At 30.9% G+C, this 18,113-nt stretch overlaps 1 protein-coding gene across 2 annotated transcripts; it reads right to left on the reverse strand.

The window, feature by feature from the left end:
• Positions 1-862: 862 nt before the first annotated feature.
• LOC129971142 (uncharacterized) lies at positions 863-16,793 on the reverse strand. Of its 2 annotated transcripts, none has more exons than XM_056084638.1 (3): positions 16,525-16,793; positions 15,561-15,640; positions 863-9,603 (listed from the first exon to the last, which is right to left on the reverse strand). In XM_056084638.1, exon 3 carries the CDS (start codon positions 9,517-9,519, stop codon positions 3,151-3,153), a length of 6,369 nt encoding a protein of 2,122 aa, XP_055940613.1. In that variant the 5' UTR covers positions 9,520-9,603; positions 15,561-15,640; positions 16,525-16,793; the 3' UTR covers positions 863-3,150. The 2 variants fall into 2 exon arrangements, with proteins under 2 accessions (XP_055940613.1, XP_055940614.1); XM_056084639.1 differs by having other exon boundaries at positions 16,269-16,793.
• Between the last annotated feature and the right edge of the window lie 1,320 nt (positions 16,794-18,113).

Here is an 18,113-nt window from a genome sequence, read left to right on the forward strand (position 1 = left end):
GTCGATTTATGTATGTAAAATAAAACAGTAATGCAGTCATATATATAAATTTTTATTACTTACACATTTTTTTGAGATATTTGTGGAATTACAAAAATAATATATGAAGAGTAATTTAATATTGATTTTAAAGCTGAATTATAGTAATTTCTGTCCTATGTACAAAATAATAAATATTTTATATTCCAAGATAAAGTAATATATTGTAAAGCTGTTGGAATCTATGCAAAATCACGGACATGCAATTCAAATAACTTGACAAAACATGAATTGAAGACAAAGTTACTCAAAAAAAGAAACACAGAAACATAAATTATAAACAAATGAGGTGAACCTGCAAACAGGTGACTACTTTTACACATATCAAAAAAATAAATAAATACTTTTAGAGCCTCACTAATTTGAACAAAAACCTATACCTCTCTTTTTACACAATTTTAATGTGTGTTAAGTCTGAAAAAAAAAATCTGGAAATAACTGGATGCATTTGACAAAGAAAAAAAAAATTAAAAGAAGAATAAAGCAAGAGTATTAAAAAGAGATCCAAGCCTGCAATCCAAAACATAATAGTAAGGCAATGTTTAACGATTTATCTATATTTTACTTTATAAAATTTACTTTCTGCTATACAGCAGTAATTATTTTTATGTGTATTAATCAGATATTTTTCAAAATTTATTAAAATTACAGAAAAAAAAAAACCCAGCAGAGAATTTTGAATAATTTTTCCATTATGCATACCATAATTTACAGATATCATATATATCAGCCTATAAACATTAGATTTAAAAGAATTAGTTTGCTGTAAATTTCAAAGATAAATAAAATGTCAAATTGAAAAATAATTGATTAATAAAATCAGATTTGTATCAATAATAATTCAACACATTATTATTAAAAAAATCAATACTCCTTTAAAATAGCTAGAAACAGTCATTAAGGTTTATTTTTTCAGAATAATTAAAAAAGATCTGGCAGTGCATAGTCATAGTTAATCTTACCTTTTGATACCCCCCCCCCCCAGCTACATTTAAAGTTCTGCCCAGAAATTTTTGATTCTGATTAGCAAGACTCTAAAACCCTAAGTGAACTAAACCTAACAAAAATCTAATGCTAAAATTAATTTGGCAGAAGTACAAACAAGTGAAGAATTTGTGAAGACTTCAAGTTTAAGTGTCAATAAAACACACATCACACATAATACAATTCACATTTTTTATAAATTTAACATAAATAGCACACATTAAAAATGTTCCAAGGTAGTGATGATGAGATGAACACAATTCAGGATGGCCATTATATAAAAACAACAGCAACAATTAATAATAAACCTAATTTCTTTCATACCTGTCAATATATAAAAGTTTTGTTATAAAGAGAAATTGCATGCAGCACAAACATACGGAGAAAATAAGGTGAAAAAAAGTATTAACTAAGAATTAAGAATTCTTTTGGGGCACATAAGTTACAATTATACTTAAGTAATCAAACAGAAGTTAAATAATGCTCACAAGAATTTAGTCGAACTAATATTTTCATAAGTAGTTTGACTAGAATTAAAAATATTGTCATAATACAAAAGGGCCAGCAATTCCAAAGATATGAAAAATAAAACTCTGGCTATTCATCAAATAAATATGGTGCACAACAGAATGTGATAAATAAAATATTATTAAAAAAATTAACTCTTCAGCAGAGTAAAGAAGCATATTTTTCAAAAATTAATAGGCTGTTACAGAAGCAGATTTTGTCCACTGTTCATAGAAAAAAGCTAACTTGTACATAGTGATAATAAGTCTGACATAGCAAATAATTTGCAATATAGATAAATTTGTTTACCAATTAGCACAATGTATTTAAAAAATAGTAATGATTAATACAGTAAAAATAAATGTTTTGTTTAATTTACATTACTACTAAGTAATGTATTTTAAATATCTTACAAAGCTTTCTATTATAATTGTTTCTAGTGAAATACAATGCTACTCTTCAGTTACAGTAGTATTGTATTTCATTTCAATTTTTAAGAAACTGCATTGTAATAAAATTATTGAGAACATTAACATAGTTATATTTTAAAATACATTAAGATTTCAAATTAATGAGAGCATTAATATAAAAGTAATTATTTTTAAATTAGTATTTTTAAAAGTAAATATTTTGAATAAGTAAAAAAGTAAATATCTTGTAGACTAAATAATCATATTATCAAATATAAAAAAATTATAGATAAAATCAAACATAAAATATACATTTTATATAGCAATATTATTATTGATTAATCAGATAAAATAATTTTTGAAATATGACTTGTAGATAATTTATTTCTTCAAGAAAAAAATTTATACTCATTTTTATGCTAGTCTTCAAAAGACAAATTTCATAAATTCCAAAATAGGCAGGAACCTTGATTTCTTTAGTGATGCACAATTTACTTAAAAATAAAATCTTTCTAAATTAAATACAATAACCTCCTATTAATAACATATCAGGGTTTACCAAGCTATTCAATTTATTTATTTTCAACAATGATACATTACAGCATTTAAGTAAAAATTTCATTTTATCAGTTAGTTTAAATTAAGCTGTTTTATTAAATATTGATTTCTTTCATTGTTACTTCAAGAGGTGTTACAATAAATTTACATTTTAACAATATGTTTAACATAATATATATATTGTAAAATTAGCATGGTCCAGATACATATTTTATTTTTAAGAATGAGAGAATAATAAGAGGTTATTGTACAAATGATTGAAAAAAAAATGTGAAAAAATGAACAAGTTTGAAATAGTGCACAGTTATAATAAGTGCAGAAAATGAAGTCTAATAAAATATTCATATGAAATCAATAGATTCTTATAATAAAAGATTTGCACGCATTAATTCGTTTGAGTTTCTAGTATATTTCTTTAACTAAGAATTTGCATATTTTTTTTTAAATTAAGAACATTCAAGAAAATTGCGGAATGCAACACTTGCTCAATACCTTGAACATGGTCATTTGATCATTTACAATAAACAAACAAACAAAAAATACATAAAATTACTAAATATTTATATACAAAATGTGTTGACATTTGAATAGTCTTCAGTTCATTAAGTTAAAATACTTCACAGTACAGATAAAAAATATTCTTTGGTATATTTTACAGTTCAACTGCAATTTCTTCAGGTAACAAGCCAAGACCATTCGTTATATGAGAATCAGTTTCACCATTTGTCAAAGGCAAATTCTTTCCGAAAGATAAATCTGATAATACACTTAATTTGTCACATAAAACATCACTTACTTCAGGAACTGTATCACTAGAAAAAGATTCTTCTGACTTCCTATCACTTTCATCAATTGATGACAGAAGATTTTTAGAATCCTCCACTTCATTTAAAATTTCATCATTAGATGAACCAAGGTCCTTATTTTCATTTTCTGAATCCTTTGTATCAGAAACACTATTATCAGGTTGTGCATCAGAGTCAGCAGGAACAGACAAGGCAGAGTCGGGTTTTTGTATCACTGGATCAGGATCAGAACTAACAGTATTTTCAACAGGATCTTTTTTGATGATCATGCTCGTAGAATGTTCCGAGGTAACTGATGTCTTGGTGGAAACACTATACACAGCTTTGTCACTTTTGCTGCTACTCTCTACTTTGCTAATTTTCACAACTAGACTTGGAACTGGTTTTGACAAAGTAGTTTGTAATTTATCTTCACCGTCATAAGATATGTTTAGTTTGGAATAAATTTTCTCACTAGAATTGGAATCTGTACATTTAGTTATCTTCAATTTGGGAATTTTAAGTTTAGGGGCCCATTTTCTTAGATCTTTATCTGAAAGAATATCTGATAACATAACAACAGGCACTTTAGGTTTATTTACAGAATCTGATGAATTCGAGTCCATAGAAGTGGAGTCTGTAGATAATTTTCGAATTTTTCTTTTTTCTCCACTTTCTTCAGTTTTTCTCCTTTTTTTCTTCCCTTCATGATAAGTGTCGGACTGTTTTTCTTTCATCATAACTTGGTCGTCAAATAAAAGAACATCTTCACCATCATCTTTACAGAAAATTTTGAAAGACTCGTATTTCATGAATGCTTGAGCAGGGAATAATTGGTGAGGTTGTATGTGCATTTTTATGTGACTTTGTACAAAGCCACTTTGCATAGAAGTATAATCACAGTAAGGGCATTTAAAACCATCTTTGTACCAGTGGCGTCGTTGGTGACTCTGAACAGCATCCCTCCTATTTTGGAAATAAGGGCACCTATCACAAATGTAAGTTATTTTCTTTTCTTCACACTCTAGAAAATTGGTGTTCTCAGCTAAAGGCTTGGCAGTAGCACTTGGTGATGTTGCAACTGAAGCAGAGTCGTCTGAAACTTTTGCTGACGACAGGTTATTTTCTGCATCAGGTTTGGCCACATGAAGAGCTCTATGCTTAATAAGGTTAGCAGCAAAGCGTACAGAATAATCACAATGTTCACAAGCAAATCTATAGTTTTTCCCATGAAGATTTAAGTGACGTTCAAATCGATCCTGCTTGTAAAACACAGCAGGACAATGTTTGCAAGGCCAGTTACGAAGAGGCAATTTCTTTGGCTTTGGAGGAGGTTTCTTCTTGGGATGTATTTGTGAATGAATGGTAAGATTCGAGGATCTATTTACAGCATAATCACACTGTGAACACTTGAATTCACCATCACTTCCATGCAAAGATATATGATATGTAAGAGTGGATGTTTTAATGAAAGGTGCATTGCATATCATGCACCTATGAAGGAGATTTGCAGCTTCACCTGTCTTTTTCATGGCAGTATTCAGTTCAGATGCTTCCAAGAGCAACATTTGATCAATCTTTTTCACTACAGGAATTTCAGTTGTATCCATCATGGGATCAACAGATAATGAACTATCAGTCTCAGACAGACGTGCAGCAGCATTGCGTTTGGCTTGGTATTCTGGAGAGTGAACTGCTATATGTTGATACAAGTGAGGTTTATGTCTAGCTCGATAATCACAATGAGTACATGGATATGGAAAAGATGATCCATGGAACTTAGAATGATTATTTAAATCATGAGAAGTTTTAAAGTGTGCAGGGCATTTGTCACAGAAATAGCTAATGGATTTCTTACGAGAAGGACCAGTTTCATCATTGTTAGAATCGGATGCTTTTGAGGACTGCTCCATGATATTTTCTTCAATATACGCTTCTTTTTCAGGAACCTTTTGATGTATTTTAAGATGATTTGTCAAACCACCCTGATTCAAACACTGATAATCACAATATGAGCAAGCAAATTTACCATTATTCACTGTAACTCCATGCATTTTCTGATGAACTCTTACATTAGCTTTCTTTTTATTCATCATAGGACAGAATTTACATTTAAACATTTTTACTATAAGGTCACCTCGCTTTACATAAACAACAGACATCTTTTCAGTCCAATCACTTTCCAACTCTTGCTTATCGACAGGTGATTTTTCAATATTTTGTTCTTTAGGAGTAGAAGTTTCAGTTTCCCCTTCAGACTCAGAATGCACCTTCATATGCTGAGTAAGAAGATGCTGCATAGTTGCCCAATAAGTACAGACAGAGCATTTGAAAGGAGCTGATGGATTTGGCCTGTGAAATTGTTTGTGATACAAATATTGGGTTTTGTTATCAGTTTTATAAGGACAACTTTCACATATGTGTCTCTTGATTTTTTGAGGCGACATTGATTCAGAGTTAGTATACTGATTAAGTGTGTCAAAAGAGATAGCAATTGAATCATCAGGCGAATCATTAACTTGATTATCGTAGAAATCATACACATTACCAACATTATTATCCATAGAAGATTGGCTTTCAAACATATCTTGCTTTATCTCGTCATCTTCAAAATTCTCAGCTGCTGTATCATTGGGAGATAAGGGGTTATGGAGCTTGAGATGTCGAGTTAAGGTTTTCTTAAATTTCACAAAATATGGACAGTAATCACATCTGTATATAGCTCCTTCTCTAGGCCTATGTTGCTTCATGTGGAACTTCATGTAAACTTCCTTATCACATTTGTAAGGACAAATCTTGCATCCAAACTGAGGAGTTTGAATTCTGGGGCTGTTAATACCAGAATCCTGATTATTTATATTTACAGATGTCAATCGTAATCCAAAGCCTTCCTGAATATAGCTGATTCGATCTTCAACCTCATGCATGTAACCATTGTGAGCATCCTTCACGTGTCTTACTATGACATGTCTCCAGTTGGAAGTAATACCACAAGCTCGACAACGGAAGGGTTTTATTCCAGCATGAATAGATAGATGGCTAATGACTACTCTCTTTGTCGAATGCTTGAAATCACAATGCTTGCAGAAAAAGTTCTTTGCATCATAAAATCTTTCTGACGTACCATCTACCATATCAGACTGGTCTCCATAAAAATTCTGTTGAGGTTCCATGATATCAGACTGATCAGGAATATTGATGTCAGGCGTAACAACAATATTTTCAGGCGTATCTTCAAAATTTGAGCCTATATTCCTGAAATCATAACTGCAGTTTTTATTTGGTTGATCAACTTGAAGGAGCCTGTTATTGCTGTGGTCAGACAGTCTGTATTTATCCATATCTGGAATACCATTTGGTTCGGGAAGTCTAGTGAATACTGTCGGAGGAGGCTGATTTATATCTACTAAATATTTATCATACTTTTCATAGTTTCTACGGCCAGATTCATCTGTTAAGAGAACACATGCCTTGTTATGATATCTATCTGTGCAGCCTTTCAGACGTATATGTTTAGTGATATCCCACTCCCAGTTGGAATTATAACCACAAACAGAACACATGAATGGTCTTCTATTAAAATGTTGCACAATATGAACATGAAATCGAGAAGCTGTAGTATTTCCAAAAGGACAATATGGGCATTGATATTTACGCTTAGAAGAAGGGTTGGAAGAATCATCAATATTGTATGATACATCACGTAAATGCTGCAGAGGCGATTTGAAATTTGATGATTCACCGTCACTCACAGTTTCAATATCCACAATTGGTTCATCAATTGTAGAGGAGAAATTTTCAAAATCATAAGGATCATATGAGTCACTGTTTGCATATGGATGTGGAAAAGTATCTTTAGTTGTCAAATCCAAAGGAGCTTCTTCTTCAGAGTTTCTAATAGGAGTAGATGATGAAAATTGATTTCTCTTAATATCTTGTTTAACAGGTTGCCAATCATCAGATGGTATATCAGATGATTTCTTTAATTTTAATTTGGGGACTCCATGCTTTTTGTTAGATGATGGCACTTTAATTCCATGATACTTCATCAAGTGGCGATTCAAATCACCTTTCCACTTGCAATGGTATTTACATTTGGGGCAGTGAAATGGCTTTTCCTGAGAATGTACCCTCATGTGTCGCTGCAATTCTGAAATCCACCGAGTCTTGTAGCCACACACATTACAAGTAGGTACATTTTTTGATTTCGCATTAGACACAGCCATACTGGATGTCTCATTTGCTGAAGTTCTTCCATAGAAATTCGATATTCTCAGCTGCCGAGACATATTTGCAGCTGAGGCAAGTGCCTTTGACTTATATGGAGCACTAAACTTGTTAACAGATACCGGGGGAAGTGGCTGAAGTGGTTTGTTCAATAAAGTAGACAACATTGAGTTCTTTGGGGGCTCTTGTACTTTGTTATTTGAAACATTGTTTTGTTTTAAAACTTCTTGAAACATCGGAAGAACTGCATCAGCGGTGTATTCCTTACCAGGCCTTCTACGAGCTGGCTTCAGGAGATCAAAAGCTGCAGCAATATTTTTAGCTTGTGAATTATCCTCATGCACTCTGCGCAAATGCTTCGTTAGCCAAGCTATGTGTTCAAACCGCATGCCACAAAGAGGACAAGGATGCTTTTTCTGGCTTCTATGGTTTTCTTCATGTTTTTTCATCTCAAATGGCCAAGCAGCTTTGAAATCGCATAATTTGCACTGAAGAGTCTTTTGGTAAGCTTTCCCATCTTTCCATACGGTATCAGAATTATCTCTGGAATCGGTATAATCATAGGACTCCATAGATACATTTTCATCTGGCAATACTTGATTCTCCTCAACCTGATCTGGAATTGAATCTATATCTTCCCATTCACCAGACTCATCATTATCGCCATTCATATCTTCATGCTGATCTAGAAAATTTTCGGCTGATGAATTGTTATGATGATTAGTGACATGGGCTTTAAATGACTGTTTAGTAGAAGTAGTAAAATTGCATTCTGTGCATTGAAATGCACCTTCAGCTCCCTCTTCGTGGTTCTTCATATGCCTGTCCATGTTCCATTTATAGGCTGTTTTGAAAAAACAATATTCACACTGCATTTTAGGTAAACTATGATACTTTATATGCTTTGTATAACGACCTTTCTCGTTTGTTACGTAACCACACTGAAGACAACGATAAAATCTTTTCTTCAGATGAACAGTCTTTTCATGATGCAGCAAGAATCCTTTGTTTCTTGTCTGATATGGACAAAGAGAACACCGAAAAGGTAATGGTCCTCTAGTTCGTGCAGGTTTATTTGATGCAACTGAATTAGCAGTTTTCAAAGCAGAATTGCCAATAGATGTATTGGGTTGTAAAGAAGCAGCAGTAAGTCTATTCATTCCTGGTCTAGACCTCTTTTCTTTTTGAGCTTCTAATTGTTTTTGATACTCAGGATCTTTGGTTATTAACTGTCTATGGACTAACCCACAATGCCTCTGCAACTTCTGTACATGTTTAGAAGCATAGATGCAATATTTGCATTCAAACACACTTATTCTTTCACCATGTGTGTTGCGAAGATGATATAAGTATTCTCTGGGATTGCTAGTCAATAACCCACACCGATCACAGTTATAGCTCCTCTTTACTTTAAGTGGTCCCAAAGTATCAGAAGAAGGTTCTACATCACTATTCATCGCCACTTTAATGGGCGATTTCTCTTCCTCTGAACCATTGGCACTAAGCTCTTCTCCATTAGCTTCTAGTAAACCATTTGTTGGTAATGAAAAGGTAATAGATTCATGATTATCTTCATTTACAAGTTGATGTTCTTCAGAGACTGCTGATTGGTCGAACTCAAGAGGACTATCGCCTTCTTCAATTATAGTTATTGGTTCAGGTGGTAGCTCCTCTATTCCTCCTCCACTCAGTCTCAATTTCTCTCTGGCATACTTATCTTCATATTTTTCCAGCTGCAGGTGCTCTGGGTGTTCTGCTTCTGTGTGCTGAGCAAGTTCGGCAGTACTGCTGGCAAAAAAACCACATACTTCACAATTTGCACTTTTACTAAGTCCATGTAAGTCCCGTTTATGCCTATACCAGTTGGCAGCATAGCGGGTGATAAATGGACATACAGGACATTTGAAAACTTTTTCAGAATGAATTAATACAGCATGCCTAGCTAACATGCGACGATTGCCAGCAACATAAGGGCACGAAGGGCATGGATATCTTCCTAAACCTGGCATAATGAACAAGACAGCATGCTCTTCACATACATAAGATGGGAGACCAATATAGGATAGAAGTTCACAGAAAGCATGCAGAAAATTCTGTAAAAACCAAGGAGAATATTTAATAAAACTGATCTAGTTATGTGGAACAGATCCAGTATTTCAGTATGAAATGTAATCGGTTTTTTATGTAGGTGTCAAAAATTTATGATTTAACGTAATAAAACATATAAAATAATAAAGATAAAATCTTTAAACAAACCACACAAATATAAATGTTAATGCTTAAAAGAAAATTTCAAATCAATATCTTGTATTATTGTAGTATTTTACAAACAGGTGCTATTAATTCAAAAGTATTTATAATCTATTTACATGTTTTATAGTTATTTCAATGAAAGCCCTTTAACACTAAATATTGTTTTGTGCGAAACATTTCTTTGCTAATCTTTTAATTTTAAGTACAAATAAAATTAAAATTGAGTCTCTAAATGCAAGACTTTAAATACTGAAAATACAAAACAAATTTCTTCTCCCCCCCCAAAAAAAAACACACATTTATGTCAGATAATTTTTTCAGAGCTAAATAAGATTTTTAGAAATCTACATATAATAATGATTTCATAAAATTGTTTATATACATGTCATGTTTTTTTTAATCTTTTTTATATTTCATCCTGCTTTCTACTTCTTCTATTAACAGAACTTATTCTTATTAGCTAAAAGATTTCCATTTAGGGGCCACACTCGCGGTAAGAAATGCATACTGAACTACAATCCATGAATAAACTGAAATTAAAGTAAAAACTGTTTGTAACACAGTAGCTAAGAATATAGAAGGCAGAAAAATGTAAGAAAGAAAATCTAATGTTATATTTTTCCATAGGTAATGACTGCATTTTAAATTGTCTATCATTGAAACAGGTTGTAGCTGACTCAGCTTTGGGTGGAGTTAGGTGAGGTTTGATAATGAATAAGAAATCTATGAAAGGATATTTAGCATGAATAAGAAATCTATGAGAGGATATATTTAGCTTCTAATTGCATATTTACATCAAACTATAACAAAAAAAAAAAAAAAATTCCTTTGCTCTTCTTAAAAAAAAAAAAAAAAAAAAATTACCTAAGTTAGGCTTTATACATAAGGGCCTTTGCTTGGTAAAGACATAAGGAATAAGTTACAGAAACTTTAGTAATAATCTAGTATCATAAAAGTTAAAAAAACTTAAATGGCAAATTTTTTTTTAAAATTTTTACATGCTTATTATGCATTTTATAAAAATTATGTATGTCATGAAATTGTATGTCAGAGGAAAACAGTAGATATCAAATCACAGATTTAATGTGTGTGGAATTGGTTCAATTTTTCTGAACCATCAAAAACTAATAGAATATTTTCATTCAACAGCATGAAACTTTACATGTAGAGGAAGAGTATACATCAAATTATATGCTATCACCAAAAAACAAACTTAAAGACTAAATCCATTCGAATAAATTCCGTAATATAGAAGGTAAACTAAAAAATAGTCTCCAACTTATCAAGGAAATATCAAATATGATTTACAGATACCAATCAGAAATGTTATAAAATGAGACAATGTATGGAATTATGACAATGATTGTAGAGTATGCTGAATATAGTCAACAACCTTATTTACTCATTAAATATATAAGGGTGTATCGAATGAAAATGGAATAAGAGCCTTGGAATGAAATGATATAGCTTAATCACTAATATTACACATGCACTCATCCCACTGGTTAAGCAACCAATGAATATAGAGTTTGCAGGAACTGTTTGGTTGAGATTGAAACCCGTTTACAACAATATTCATGATTTTGATGCATGTGCAAAATAGGCATCAATATCTTTTTGAGTGGAACAAATGAGTCAAAGCCACCCAATGAAAGATTGGGGCTATATGGTGGGTGTTCCAACAATGTCTACCAAAACTTTGACAACTTATTCAGAGATTGATTAGCTGTGGATTGCCAATTAGCAAAACTACACCAGAGGATGCAGAAAACTTGTACCTATCCTGCAATGAGTGTTCTCCATTCTTTCCTTCAATTGTTGATGCAACACTCAAAATCCAACATTTAACAAAAGCACAAATGAAATCATGTTCTTCTTTTAGTTAACAAACATGATGTGTACGTATAAGTTAGAATCAACTGCTGCTAAATGATACTGTTGGCCAACTATCAGTGCATATCACATAATTTTGAGTAATTATCTGGAACAAGTTCATTTCACAATAGAAGTAGCTTTTTTTTTTATCTCTAGCTCTCCCTCTTTGCACTGTTTTGTCATATCAGATTTGAAAAAAGTCCATGTAAACTTTCCACATTCTATATAAAAGTGCTGTAGATGCGTACAAGTTCAATTTAAGAAGGAAATACAAGCATAAATAGATCAAAATGTATGCTAATATGAAAAAAAAAAAAAAAAAAGAAAAAAAAAGGGAAATTTTAGAACTTCCATCATATTAGAAATTATTAAATAAACAAAGTTAGGTCAATATAAAAAATATTTGACTGTTCTTTCTTTATATTAGGCTGTCCCATAAGTTTCTTTCCTAATATGAAATGAATACGCAATATTTACTGTTTAAGATATTATTTATTTTGTTATATAAGAATCCTTTTGTTCTATTACCTTCTTCTATCTCGCAGGAAGCCTCATTATGCCTTCTTTCCAAAACTGTTATATTTGTGTTTGGGACAAGAAATAATCCTCTAGGTGCACTTTTATTTCTCTGATGGATTTAAAGTGCTTATAGCGAAGAGATTTTTTTAAGGTGAGAAAGAAGTAATAATCAGATTTAGCGAAATCTGGTGAGGATGCAGCAAAACATACCAGATTGCAAGAGCTTATCTCTTACGACAAATACAATAAGTGGTCTCGCGTTGTCATGAGGAAAAACAACGTCATTAATTCTGGCCATTTTTTTGCTATGGCTGCTTTCAATTGATCTAGTTGATGACAGTATTTTGTAAAATTTATTGTTTCACCTAGTGGAAGGAGCTCATAGAAAATTACGCCTTTCCAAATTTACGCATGTCTGCACAAGCGGAGCCAGATAAGGTCATTCATAACATGATGAGAAACTTTTGGGACACTTTAACAGCTTAAAGGATATTTGTAGGAGAGTAGAGGATTCTATCTAAACAGAAATTAGTTTAATACGAAAGTACTTTATTAATGGTGCGACACAGAATAAAAGATATTCATTTAAGGAGGAATAGGGATGTTCGCTCATTCTATAAGTAATCTGAATGTAAAAAACATAAATTTCTGCCACCAATTTTTATAATTATTTTTCAAGAGATCAAATGCATGATAAATCTGACTTTCTATGCCAATTTGAATCCCTCACAGCACTTCTAATTACAAGAAAAAGTAAAATAGTTTTCTTCAAAATGGATCCATCATATCCATTGATTAATTTGAATTAACAAGTAACCAGTTATTTTTAAACTTCTGAGCAAGTCAAATTTGAGATTTAAAAAAATTATTATTAAATTATTATTATTAAAAGAATTAAAATTTCCCTAAAAAAACATTTTGATATAACATAAAAAAAAACCCTTAATGAAATATATTTAAAAATAAAAATATTTTAAATGATTCTTGCACCCCATTCACCAAACTTCCCTGTTAAATGTTACAATGATATCCATGTTTAAACAAATAAGATCCCTCAAGCCTAATATGATTCTTTGGTGGAATTCAGATTTTACTAAAGAATAATTGGGTTTGAAAATACATAATTTTATCCTTTTATCTGCATACCTAACCTTTATCTCCTATCTTTCAATTCAATCTAAAACATATATAGCTGGAAATCATTAAAACAGCTTTTAAAGTCTCTGATTAATAAAATTTTTTTCCAACAAAATTTACATTATCTGAACTTTAAATCTGCTATAAACAGCATCAATTATTCTAAAACAGCAAGTCAGATAGATTTCAAATAAGAGATTTTAATTACAGTGAAAATAAATTTAAAAAAACCCCATAATAATGATTATAAAATGTTTTCAAGTTCGAAAAGAATGGAAACTTAAATTGCAAGCAATGAATTTTGAAATATAATATTTTTAAAAGTCTGATGAACTATTATTGATATTTCTAGCTTCAATCTAACCAAGAACAATGATTGAAATACATTTATCTAAATTACATAGAGTTTCTGAAGATTATAATTTTGAAACCAGTTACTTTGTTTCGTTTAAAAGATAACAGATATTTTATTTACTTAGTTTTATTGTGATTATTATCAATCTATTATTGCGATTATTATTGTTAATTTACAAACACTGGGTTATGACCCAAAATGAAACATGGAAAAATTGTTTGAAAAATAAAACATTTGGTGGATCTATTTGTTTCAGATTTTGTTTTAATACAAATGCTTTTATAATACAAATACAATAAGACAATCATTTTGACATAAATTTTCATTAAAATTTATCAAGCTTTCAATACATGTTAAACTTTCCAGTATTTTTCTTCAAGTAATATTCCATTCTTTTAAATGGAAACTCATTTTTGTTCAATAAATTTCTTCCAATTTAAGGATTAAAGCAAGATTTTTTGGAAAGAAATCAGGTGGTGAAATAACTTTTCGGCTTCTGAAGAACATTTGAATAAAAAAGACCTTATGTACACTATTTTCTTTTTTTAAAATAATTTTCACACATAAATTAAAAAATAAAACTAAATGGAAAAAGCACAATCAAGTTTCTTTGGAATTTGAGTGCAAAGAGTCGAGTAGGAATTTGAGTGAAAAAGAAGAGGAATTTTCAAATCATCAGAATTATTTCCTAGTCTTTTCACTTTTTATGACTCTTTGAGTGGTGGAGCTGATGTTTTCAAAATATGGGTAAGTAATATAATGAATTCATTTGAAGTAAGCAGTTTGGAAATTTATATGTAATAACCACAGTCATTTCTAACCTGCTATCAGAAGACATTTACAGATTGTAATAAAATGTAATATTCATAACTGCAAGAATTCAAGGTAAGGTAATGTGCTATCGAACCTTGAAAATGCAAGTAAACATTAATAAAAATGTAGGTTAAACCACATCAATTGTATATTATTTAATAATATCTTAATTCATGAATATTTTAAATTCTAATCGATAGTAACAATCTTGATTCCAATAAGTTCATTACTTGACCATATTACATTAAAATTATATTACATATAAATATATAGCGCAGGAAAGTTATGTTAAATTGGAGAATACTCATTTTAAAATATGACACACAATTGGATAATGTTCAGATGTTACAGATTATCAAATAAAAAAAATCAATGAATATATCATTTTAATTTCAGAAGGAAAACATACTACAGAACAATAGAAAACCAGTGCAAAGAGAGAAAATTTCTATTTTTGAAATTCAGTTTGATTGATTTGTATATTGGAATCATTCACACCTTTTTTTAAAGTATTAATTATTTGTATACACAAACAGAGAAAAATGTGTTTTGTGAAGAAATAATAAGAGTAGAATTGATATAATGACAGTATGCAAAATGTGCACAGCATGTGTGTATTTATAAGACCATGTTGCATACATCATGCAAGTATATGAATTTTTTAAAACTCAATAATGTAAGCTTAAGAAGCATTATAATAAAAATCAATATATATTATCAAGATATAGATTTAAGATATTTAATGAAAAGAAAAATAAATAATATTTAAATGTGTATGAATGCAATAAAATGTGATAAATAACGAAGAAAACAGATGTAAACACTGTTGCTTATATTTTCATTGTGCTCTTTTAACACCTTTGGCATGTATTAGATATAATTTTTAAATTATTCATCACAATTGTCAAAAATATGGCACAAAAATATATACTGAAATCTGGATCTTATTCTGCATAACAGTGATCTAAATATTAATTATTCATGCAGGTTACTGAATCAGATCATGCATACAATCCATGCTCAAATAAAAAAATAAATAAATATTTGAAATAAATCATGCAATACAATGAAGTTAAAAATATAATACAAATAACTTACTTATATAATGTGCAACAGGTATTTCAAATTTTTGCAATCAAGGCATAATAACTGTACAATGTTTTGAAAGTGTCAAACACCTGCAAAAGTAAACAAAATAAATAACTGGAAATAATGAACAATACATTTCAGTTTTAATTTGGACAAATCACAATAAATAAATAAATCGTTTGGTCCTGTTCAATGAATGGAATTCTATAAAAAGGAGTGGGAAAAAAATTCAACAACAATAATTATTATTATTTGTAATATGGTAATCGTATCTATTTTAAAAATGTCACATGCAAGATTAATTTAGTTCACTAAACATCAAGCATATGACATACAGATTATATTAAATTATCATTATAAATCATAACAATGTACACATAGATAATCCTTAGCACCATGTGAACAGCACATGAATAATCCAGGCAAAATAACATAAAATAAAAAAGATAAATTACATTTGTTATAAAATTAATAAAAAAAAGTTAAAGCAACAGATTATTCATCATTAAAAAAATCATCAACAAAAATTTCAGAAAATAACAAACGAATCAACAAAAACTAATCGCAGATGCAACTTAGTACTGATGATTAAATTATGTTGCAATCAAAGAATTCATTATCTAAAATTTTCTAATCGAATAACAAATAATGGTCCATGGAATAATCAATGTTAATTAGCGAGCAATAAAAGCATAATATCAAGGCACAAAGTTTTACCATGGATACAGCAGATCTCGCATGATTGCTTCAGCCACGACTGAGAAACGCCATGATAACATAACTTTTGCAATAGGTCAGCCAACAAGCTGTAGACGATGGAACTGCCAGCAACAGCGAACAGCTAGTTCGAAAACAAATGCCTTTCTTGGTCGAGCAGACGATCATCAACATACCCCATCGATTCCTCCAGTTAGTACATTGAATGGTAAATAATTGCCATCGAATAAAAAAACAAACAGAAGGGCGATCTTACCGCTTCAGTTCATTTACGGAGACCGCACCACCCACAGCACTGTCTTCTTCAGCGAATTCCGGACAACTGAGTTCTCCACCAACACCGCGGCTGAGTCAAGCCATCCGCCTATCTGTGCAGAGGGAAAGCGTCACGTGACCTGAATTACGGGTGTACCATTCTGTTTCTTCGAGGTCTGAAGCATTATCCAGGAACTCGTATCATGGACATACGGATATACCGAATGAAGTTGCGCAGTCTGCAGTTGCAAACCTTCTGTTCCCACATGCCAGAGTGAAAATGGCAAATCTAAGTAGTTATCAGCAGCTGCTCTACGTGGAGGTTTTTGTAGAGGTTTCAGCAGCACCAAACGTGGATTGACTGTTCCATCCGAGGAAAAGGCGCGATGGCTGGCTGCTCATCGATTCTTTCTCGAGGGGAATTTTATTCGGTTTTGCCATTTTCTTGTTGATTGCTCAATAGAGGCAAGAACTTGCGCTCTGGCAAAAATTAATTTTTCAGTCGTTTTGCCGCTCTTTGCTTTCCTGAAAAGGACAATTAAATTAATCCTCATTAGTCAAATGAGTTAAGATGAGGAATTCAAAATTTCACCAAAAATACAATAGGGCTGAAAATTTAATGAGGCCCACATTAAATTATGTTCGTTGGAATGTAAGAAAGGCGTCATTTACTTTTTATTCTATCATTCGATGCAAATCTGAAAAGCACATATTTTCTATGGCTTGATCATGGCTTATTTTTTAACCATTGTTGGCCTTAATAGAAATCATCACATATCTTGCTTGCATCCATTTCCATTTTAAGTATCAATCAATGATTTCTTCAACACAAATATAAAGGATTCAGAAAAAATGTTCTCGTCTTTATTTTGGATATAATAAATTGTTTAGTTTTAATTATATTATTATTAATTAGTTTTGTTTAGTTAATGTTCCATTTTAATGACAAAGGGCTATTTTTTGGGATGGCCTTTGTCATTTTGCATCTTGGCCAAATTTCAGGGACGATGCTTGAGCTGGCATCTATCTCATTCTCCAAACTTCCAACCTGTACTTGAAAGAGGTCTTTCGACTTCGATAGATTTAACCTGTATTTAGTTCATAGACACGTTTCTGGGTTATTTATACATAACAATTTAAAGAGCTATTTTATACGATTAAGTGCAAATTGTTTCGTACCAGTATGAAATTGCTACACATATTTTACTTTTATATTTTAGGCATTTTAATATGCTATGATGACTCACAGCTTTCTTCATCTGTGCAACTGTTGTGATATTTCTCGCATTTTAAAACAAAATAAAACATGTGTCCGTTATATAAATACCTAACCCCTAGATAATTGGATATCAACAAACAATTTCTTCATGATTTTTATTTCAGTTGTTTTCATGGTACAACTGAAGAAAGACATTTTCATTGCGTTGTTTACCAGAAAATAATTAAAATTGATCGATGCAGTAAAATGAAAAAGTATCGATTGAAAAAATACGCCCCTGGTCCCTCCACTGTGATGATCGAATGTGATTTGTTTCCATTTAATGAAAAGTGGAGAAAAAAGCAACAACATTACCATGATAATCAATAGGA

Source organism: Argiope bruennichi, chromosome 6, assembly GCF_947563725.1.
Source record: "Argiope bruennichi chromosome 6, qqArgBrue1.1, whole genome shotgun sequence".
NCBI lineage: Eukaryota > Metazoa > Arthropoda > Arachnida > Araneae > Araneidae > Argiope > Argiope bruennichi.

Bases quoted from the DNA above. Each gene is read 5' to 3' on its own strand.
- LOC129971142 (XM_056084638.1), bottom strand. From the start codon at position 9,519: ATGCCAGGTTTAGGAAGATATCCATGCCCTTCGTGCCCTTATGTTGCT.